This window comes from Ranitomeya variabilis, chromosome 2 (assembly GCF_051348905.1).
Source record: "Ranitomeya variabilis isolate aRanVar5 chromosome 2, aRanVar5.hap1, whole genome shotgun sequence".
Taxonomy (NCBI): Eukaryota; Metazoa; Chordata; class Amphibia; order Anura; family Dendrobatidae; genus Ranitomeya; species Ranitomeya variabilis.
The window spans coordinates 818,125,101-818,134,168 of record NC_135233.1 but is presented as its reverse complement, the minus strand read 5'-3'; the positions used below and the strand labels follow the sequence as shown (position 1 = coordinate 818,134,168).

Below are 9,068 nucleotides of genomic sequence, written 5' to 3'. Positions count from 1 at the left end.
GTGATTCAAACAGGTGCAGAGAGAAACTCAAGTCCACAACACTTGGTGTAAATATTAAACGCAGCTTAGCAGTCAATAGGAAACTTCTGAGGTAGATGCAAGCAAACAGAAAGTCTATGAAGCACAGTTATACTTGAGGAAACTTGACACAAATAGATCCTTGACTTAGTCCAGACACAGATAGATATGCTATAAGGCAGTTCAAATCATATCTTAGCTCAACCAGGGAGGCCTGGGTAATAGTCTCAGGTTATTGCAGAGCAGCACAGCTTACATGTCCAGCAAATGCAGATGGAAGTAACACAAGCAGCAGATGAAGGAGGATTAGGCTACTTTCACACTAGCGTTAACTGCATTCCGTCACAATGCGTCGTTTTGCCGAAAAAACGCATCCTGCAAAAGTGTTTGCAGGATGCGTTTTTTCACCATTGATTAACATTAAGCGACGCATTGTGACGGATTGCCACACGTTGCACCCGTCGTGCGACGGATGCGTCGTGCAGTGGCGGACCGTCGGGAGCAAAAAACGTTGCTTGCAACGCTTTTTGCTCCGTCGTAAACGTCTTTTCCGACCGCGCATGCGCAGCCGGAACTCCACCCCCACCTCCCAATGGGGCAGCGGATGCACTGGAAAAATGCATCCGCTGCCCCCGTTGTGCGGCGGAGACAACGCTAGCGTCGGGAACGTCGGCCCGACGCTAGTGTGAAAGTAGCCTTACTGAACACTGGTGAATGCAGCAGGAACTCAGCGCAGAGTGGCAGGATCTCCATCACAGGAGCAGGTGCAAGGCCAGGGAGTAATCAGGAGCTGGATGCAAAGCAGAATAATCAAGCACAGACTGAAGGCTGGGGTGGAGTTTTATAGCAGGAAGACAAGTGCACATGAGACCAAAGACGCCATGTTGGAAAAGGGCAGTAATGCACAAAAGGCAAAAAATGTTCAGAGTCCTGACACAGACCCTGTAATAAGGCAGCACCCCCATAGTCAGACCCTGTAGTAAGGCAGCACCCCCATAGTCAGACCCTGTAAAAAGGCAGCACCCCCATAGGCAGACCCTGTAATAAGGCAGCCTCCCATAGGCAGACCCTGTAATAAGGCAGCACCCCCATAGTCAGACCCTGTAATAAGGCAGCCCCCATAGGCAGACCCCGTAATAAGGCAGCAGCACCCTTATAAAAAAAAAAAAACTCTTTTCTTTCTGGCTCCTGCACTGCTCCCGCTGATCTCCTGAGAGCGGGACCGAGCAGTGACGTCATCGCGCCTGCAACGTCAGACGCCGACACTGACAGGGGGATGATGGGAGGAGCGTAGCGCTCCTTCTCCCATCAGTGCGATCAGCTGTATCGGCTAAATGTCGGTCCAGCTGATCTTCCGATGACCGCGGGGGGCCCACTGCTGGCACCGCCCCCCCGCCTGCTCAGGGGCCCCATAGCGGCAGAGCAAGGAGATCGATTCTCCCTACTCTGCCGCAGAATGTAATGCACGCGCCAATACAGTTACAGTAGCGTAGCTCCGGGTGGGCCCCATCAGAGCACCGAGCCCGGGGCACCCGCACCCTCTGCCCCCCGGTAGCTACACTACTGCCTCACTGCATTAATAATATCCCCCATCCTGGCCCCCGTGTGTCTCATTCCTGGCTCCAGCCATATGTTCTCCCATCCTGCCTCCATGTGATGCCCCATATGGCTCCATCCTGCCCCATGATTCTGCCCCCAGTCTCCATTCTGCCCCTGTGTCTCCCATCCTGCCCCCATCGTGTCCATCCTAACCCCATCTGTCTTCATCCTGCCCCCGGGTCTCGATTCTGCCCCCCCATCCTGCCCTGTCTCCCCCACCCTGCCCCCTGGTCTCCCATCCTGCCCCATATGTCTCCTTCGTGTCCATCCTACCCCATCCTGCCCCCGCGTGTAACACAGCAGCAGATCACTGCTCTGTCCTGAGCCCACCAGCTAGCGTCACTCGCTCCTGACCAGCCGGCCCCGGAGTTCCCGCCCCCCTTGCCGTCACGTGGCGCTGACACTGTCACGGGACTACATTTCCCGACATTCCCTGCTTGTCGCGCTCGGGTTGTCAGCGTGCGTGCGGGTAACGCGGGACGAAGCGGTTCCTGGTAACGAGTGGGAAAGTCCCCGGGCGAGGCCATATCCCATGGTCGCAGTGCTGTGATTGCTGCACCCCATGCACATACTGGTGAGATGTGGAGTTATTCCCTGTAATCCGGGATAATCAGTGCCCAAAGGTGCCGGATTGTCAGAGACCCTGACTTGTACTGAATGATGTATGTGGCCCCACATTACTCCGACAGCTGGTGGGTAGCCCCCATGTGTCAGATATCAGTGTCTGTCCCCCCATAGTGTGGTCAGGGTAGCCCCCATATGTCAGATATCAGTGTCTGTCCCCCACGGTGTGGTCAGGATAGCCCCCATGTGTCAGATATTGGTGTCCCCCACGGTGTGGTCAGGGTAGCCCCCCTGTGTCATAGATATCAGTGTCTGTCCCCCACGGTGTGGTCAGGGTAGCCTCCATGTGTCAGATATCGGTGTCCTCCACAGTGTGGTCAGGGTAGCCCCCCTGTGTCATAGATATCAGTGTATGTCCCCACGATGTGGTCAGGATATCTATGACACATGGGGGCTATCAGTGTCTGTCCCCCACGGTGTGGTCAGGGTAGCCCCCATGTGTCTGTCCCCCACGGTGTGGTCAGGGTAGCCCCCATGTGTCTGCCCCCCACGGTATGGTCAGGATAGCCCCCATGTGTCAGCTATCAGTGTATGACCCCCATGGTGTGGCCAAGGTAGCCCCCATGTGTCATAGATATCAGTGTCTGTCCCCCACGGTGTGGTCAGGGTAGCCCCCTTGTATCATGATTTTGTAAGCGGACAGATATTGGGGGCGAGGCATGGCCTTGTAGGGACAAGTATTGGGGGTGAGGCCTTGTAGGGGCAGGTATTGGGGGCGGGGTCTTGTAGGGGCAGGTATTGGGGGCGGGGCGTGGCCTTGTAGGGGCAGGTATTGGGGGCGGGGCATGGCCTTGTAGGGGCAGGTATTGGGGGGCGGGGCATGGCCTTGTAGGGGCAGGTATTGGGGGGCGGGGCGGGGCCTTGTAGGGGCAGGTATTGGGGGCGAGGCCTTGTAGGGGCAGGTATTGGGGGCGGGGCGTGGCCTTGTAGGGGCAGGTATTGGGGGTGAGGCCTTGTAGGGGCAGGTATTGGGGCGTGGCCTTGTAGGGGCAGGTATTGGGGGAAGAGGCGAGGCCTCGTAGGGGCAGGTATTGGGGGAAGAGGCGTGGCCTTGTAGGGGCAGGTATTGGGGAAGAGGCGAGGCCTCGTAGGGGCAGGTATTGGGGCGTGGCCTTGTAGGGGCAGGTATTAGGGGTGAGGCCTTGTAGGGGCAGGTATTGGGGCGTGGCCTTGTAGTGGCAGGTATTGGGGGAAGAGGCGAGGCCTTGTAGGGGCAGGTATTGGGGAAGAGGCGAGGCCTCGTAGGGGCAGGTATTGGGGGAAGAGGCTTGTTTTAGTGAATGGAGCATATGAAACTCCTTAAACAATGCCGATGTTCCTGCGCTGCCATCCTCAGCCCCTCAGGGGTTTGTGTGCCGTATGATGGTGTAATATTCATAGTAACTTGTGGCCGTCTGTCCCATCCTCAGCCTAGAGAAACGTGTCCCAGGGTCATTTTACCTATAAATATATAATGTTATTGTTTTCCGTCCCGTACATGTTGCTGACAGCTGTCAGTGACTGGAGCCATGAAGGCTGAGGCACCATCGGTTCTCTAGTGTTGCGTTACACAAGCCTTTTTGGAAGTGTTTCGCTGTGATGGCAGGGTCGCTGAGCAGCCAGAGCCTAGTAATTAGTTTACATGAACCTTGTCCCCTCATTTGTCTGGATTCTAATAGGAAAACCCTGCGTGCAATCCTTGAACGTCTTAAAGGTTCTATTTTTGTTCTTATTCAGGAGGAACATCCTCCTCCACCACCATGTATCCTGTGAAGACGCCTGACAAAGAAATGGCAGAAGGAAGCCAGAATAGTGAAGAGGACATTGAGTTTGTCAGTGTAAGTGTTGGCAGTGAGGCGCACACAGGACAGGTGTCCGTGGATATGGCTGCTCTCTCCATTCACTTCTACTGGAGTTACAGAAAAAAACGGCTGACCGGCTATTTCTAGAAAATCCCTGAACTCCCATAGAAATGTATGGAGGGCGCAGTCCACAGGGGCTCCTTCCTTTTTCACTAACCAAGCGCTGCCGCAACATTTAAGTAACATCATTAGAGCAGTTACCATTCGGTCACCAGTTGCTAAACCACGTTGCTGGGTCACGGCACGTGGTCGCTGACTATTGTGGATACCGCTCTGCATGTAGGATCCCACAATTTGAAAGTCAAGGCCCAACTTTTGCAATGAAAAACTTGAGAGCACATTTGACGATAACTTATCTATTTTAGTTGTATGGCGCCAATAATTCCACCGCTCTTTGCATACGTTACCATTACTGTCCCCATTGGGGCTCACAATCTTATCCCCGATCAGTTTGCCTTTGGACTGGGGAGAAAACAGTTGCAAAGACAGGGAAAACATACAAACCCTGGAGACCTGCTCTGCATAGCGACAGTGCTAACCACCGAGCCACCTTAATTCCCGACATTTGGTAATATTGCCAGTCTGGGGCTGAATTGAATAGTACTGATGTCGGTGCCATGAAGAATTGATTTTCCATGTTTTCCTGTATAGGAAGGCCAAATAAGACCTGTCCTGGAATGCGTTGACCTGCTTAGTAGTGATGATGAGGAATATGGAAATGTAAGTATAAGAACACTATGCGGGGGCTTATATGATAGTGGTGTGGTGCAAATCCTTTTTATCTGTGGAGACTAATATTATGGGGAACAGGGTAAACACTCGGTGTATCTGCAGTATTGCTGGACCCCAGATTTGTTTAAAGGGAACCTGTCACCCTGTTTTTTCCGTATGAGATAAAAATACTGTTAAATAGGGCCTGAGCTGTGCATTACAATAGTGTATTTTGTGGACCCCGATTCCCCACCTATGCTGCCGAAATACGTTACCAAATTAGTCGTCTTCGCCTGTCAATCAGGCTGGTCTGGTCAGATGGGGGTGGTGTTTTCCGTTGGTGGCGTAGTGGTGTGCGCATGCCCAAGTCCAGAATCCACTGCACAGGGGAGGGAAAATAGCGCGATCTGCGCTATTCCCCTGGTGACCGGTGGGGGCGGCCATCTTCCTGTGGCCGCGCGTGCGCAGATGGAGCGCTCTGCTGCCCGGGGCTTCAGGAAAATGGCCGTGGGATGCCGTGCGTGCCAGATGGAGATCGCGGCGGCCATTTTCCTGAAGCAGAGATGCGAAAAAAAAAACGGGGTGACCGGTTCCCTTTAATGACCATTGGCAGGCCTTGCATTGCTGACAGCCACACTTAGCGTGGACATGGCCCCCGGGGAGGACGCAGACTGTTTCTTCAGCATGCTATAACGGAGTAGTCTAAAAGAAGTTGACATGTGTTCTGCAGGATAAATTAATATTTCTCTGATCGCCCATGACGGCACCACGGAGAGAGGGGATCCGCCCACCAAGGACAGGAAACCTACGGATAAAAAGGCGGTACCACTCTCCTGCATCAGTTGGTTTCCTGTCCTTGATGAGAGACCTACGGACTTACCGAATCGACGTGGGAATTCCGGGGCCATCCAGTCCGGTTCAGGCAACTGGGGTCCCTCTGCCTCGGCTGAGGTGGTGACCCGAAGCGCCACCGCGGGGGGCTAGTGGGCCTCTAGGGTGTGCGGGGGAGGTGACAAGGAGTTCGCGGTCACCTCCCCAGGTAAGATGCAGCAGGCAACATCCAGGGGGGTCCCTCTGTGGTTGCGGGAGGTGCGGCGCGGCCCTCCCCAAAAACATCCGTCAGTCTGCACACTGCACCGCCATCGGGCGTGCAGAGCCGCGCGAGAGGGACTGCATAGGACCGGGGGCGCCCGTCAGCAGCGCCATATCTGCACTCCCGGCGCCATCTTGCAAGTTCGGCACATGCCCGGGATTAAGCTGGTCTCGCGAGGTGCCGGCGGGGCGCTCATGCGGATACACGCTTCTGCGCAGGCGCCGCTGAAGCCCGACTGCGCAGGCGCCGGCGTTCGGCGCTCCACGCCATCAGCTTGGCGCTACTGCGCAGGCGCGGATATAAAAAAAAAAAAAAACGGCGGCGCGAAGGCTTTAAATGAGGAAAGTTACTTCCTCCTAGCGGCTCTGCAATATATCAGCAGGAGCCTCAAAAAAAGCTACTTGCGACTACACCAGAGTGCTGTCAAAGCAGTGACCGCAGACCAGCAGCAATATGAGCGACCCGGCATCTCCCTTGCCAGAATCACCTCCACCTATAGCATCGCCACAGCAGCAGCAAAAAAGGCGACAGCAGCGCCAGGACACCAGCAAAGAATGCCAGAGGTCCCAACACAGTAAGGGGTCCAGTACAGCGTCGGGGGGAAAAAGCCAGAGGCGGAGAATCCCCAACCGGTATTTATGGGTCCTGGAGGTGGTAAGTGGATCTTCGTGAAAGTCAGAGACAGTAAGGTTATTATTTGTCTCTTTTAGGGGAGGAAGAGCATAGGCAAAACAAAGCATAAAATTTGTGCCATCTGTAGAGAAGATCTTCCACCTGCCTGGGAGAAGACGCTGTGTAACGCTTGCATACAGCAGACAGTATCTGAAAGTCTGCCAGGGTTTGCAACCGACTTAAAAAACCTGATTAAGGAGCAAGTGGAAGACACCCTTAGATCCCTAAAGAGGGGGAAAAAACGGAGAAAGACCAGGGATAGGTCTCCGGTCTCAAAATCTGACAGCGACAGTGCGGGTTCAGTATCCTCCGACTCCTCCTCCTCATCTGCATCATCCACTTCTTCCTCGGGGGGGCACAACTGTTTCCCACTAGAGGACACCGATGGCCTCATAAAGGCGGTGAGAAGTACTATGGGGTTAGTAGACTCCCACCCCAAAAAATCGGTACAAGACATCATGTTCGGGGGCCTAGAACAAAAAAAGAGGAGAGTTTTTCCACTTAATGATGCAATTGCAGCTTTAATTAAAAAAGATTGGAAAAAGCCCATGAAAAAGTCTCTCTTAACTCCCAAAAGGAAATACCCTTTTGAGGATGAATCCTGCTCCTTTTGGGAAAAAGCCCCCAAATTAGATGTGGCAATAGCTAAAGCATCAAAAAAATTCGCACTCCCGTTTGAAGACATGGGGGTACTAAAAGACCCTATGGGCAAGAAGGCGGACGCCTTCCTCAAAGGCTCTTGGGAGGCAGCAGGGGGGGGCTTAAAACCTGCAGTAGCAGCGGCGTGTACATCTCGCTCCCTAATGATTTGGCTAAATCAACTAGAGGGTCAATTAAAAGGGAAGACTTCCCGAGACTCGATACTGAATACTTTACCAGTAATGAGGGGAGCTGCGGCTTTCCTGGCTGACGCCTCGGCCGACTCAATCAGATTAGCCGCTAGGTCAGCAGCACTGGCTAATGCGGCCAGGCGCGCCCTCTGGCTTAAGAACTGGCCAGGCGACCTCCAAACTAAAACAAGACTGTGTACCATCCCCTGTGAAGGAGAATTCTTGTTTGGTTCCACTTTAGACGACATTTTAGAAAAAGCTGGGGACAAGAAAAAGTCCTTTCCTCCTCTGGGCCTCCCCTCTTACCGGAAGCCCTTTCGGAACAAGAGGTTTTTCCGCAAAAACCCAGGGAGAGGCCAAGGGAAATGGGAGGATAAGAGGAACAAAAACAAGGGGTTTATCTTTAATAAAAACCCCAATGATAACAAGAAACCTCCGCAATGAAGGTTCGCCCCAGGTGGGAGGGAGGCTGTCTCTCTTTCTCCCAGCCTGGGAAAAGATTACCTCCAGTCAATGGATACTGAACATCATAGAATCAGGACTGAGGTTAACATTCAAAAGATACCCTCGTCCCTCTTTTACGATGACATCTACAAGGTCTTCGGCAGAAGAGCAGCTGGCACTAGAAAAAGAAGTCATCGGGTTAGTAGAAAAGAGAGTTCTCCTGGAGGTTCCCCCTCAAGAAAGAGGACAAGGATACTATTCCCCTCTATTTCTGAGAAGAAAACCAGACGGGTCTTTCAGAACCATCATAAATCTGAAAAGTCTAAACAACTACTTAGAGGTTCAGGCATTCAAAATGGAAACGATAAAGTCGTCTATCAAAATGCTGTTTCCTCAATGCTTCATGGTGGTCCTAGACCTAAAGGACGCATATTATCACGTCCCAATACACAAAGATCACCAAAGATTCCTCAGGATGGCGGTTCACATCAGAGGAGTCCTAAGTCAATTCCAGTTCTCAGCTCTGCCTTTTGGTCTAGCCATAGCCCCGAGGATTTTCACAAAACTGATTGCGGAGGTAATGGCTCACCTCAGGGAAGAAAATACCTTGATTGTGCCATATCTGGACGATTTTTTAGTAATAGGCTCCTCCCCGCAGCATTGCGAGAATCAACTGGCAATTGTGATTCATTCCCTAAAAGAACTGGGCTGGCTAATAAACATAGAAAAATCCAGACTAATACCTTCTCAAGTTCAGGAGTACCTAGGTCTCACCCTAGACTCCATAAAAATGGAATGTCGGCTCCCGGAGAGCAAAATACAAAAACTAAAAAGTTTGGTATCAAGGGTTCAATCTCTCCCCACCATAACACTCCGTCAGGGTATGTCCCTCCTAGGCTCCATGACCTCTTGCATCCCCGCAGTCCAGTGGGCCCAATTACATTCGAGAGACCTCCAATGGAAGACATTGTCATAACAAACCCATCTAGGAGGGCATTTAGACGGGCGGTTAATTCTATCTCCTCGTACCAGCCACTCTGACATGGTGGAAGTCACAGGAAAATCTTTCCCAGGGGGTCCCGTGGGTAATTCAGATCTCAAAAGTCCTAACTACAGACGCAAGCCCCTCAGGGTGGGGAGCTCATCTGGGCGATCTGGTAGCCCAGGGCACCTGGTCTCCGTCCCTAGCAGACAAATCCTCCAATATGAAGGAACTTCTTGCGGTCAAATTTGCCC

At 52.7% G+C, this 9,068-nt stretch overlaps 1 protein-coding gene across 6 annotated transcripts in view; it reads left to right on the top strand.

Annotated features, from left to right (window-relative positions):
- The first annotated feature begins 2,056 nt into the window (after positions 1-2,056).
- The window catches only part of ZNF451 (zinc finger protein 451), a 93,035-nt gene continuing 86,023 nt past the window's right edge, over positions 2,057-9,068 (top strand). For 2 of the 6 annotated variants that reach the window (XM_077290005.1, XM_077290002.1), the window contains exons 1-3: positions 2,057-2,191; positions 3,958-4,058; positions 4,734-4,802. In XM_077290005.1, coding sequence (XP_077146120.1) covers positions 3,981-4,058; positions 4,734-4,802 — 147 coding nt within the window. In that variant the 5' untranslated portion in view covers positions 2,057-2,191; positions 3,958-3,980. Of the gene's footprint in view, positions 2,310-3,934; positions 4,059-4,733; positions 4,803-9,068 lie in introns of all 6 variants that reach the window. The other 4 variants (XM_077290003.1, XM_077290001.1, XM_077290000.1 and 1 more) reach the window with 4 other exon arrangements.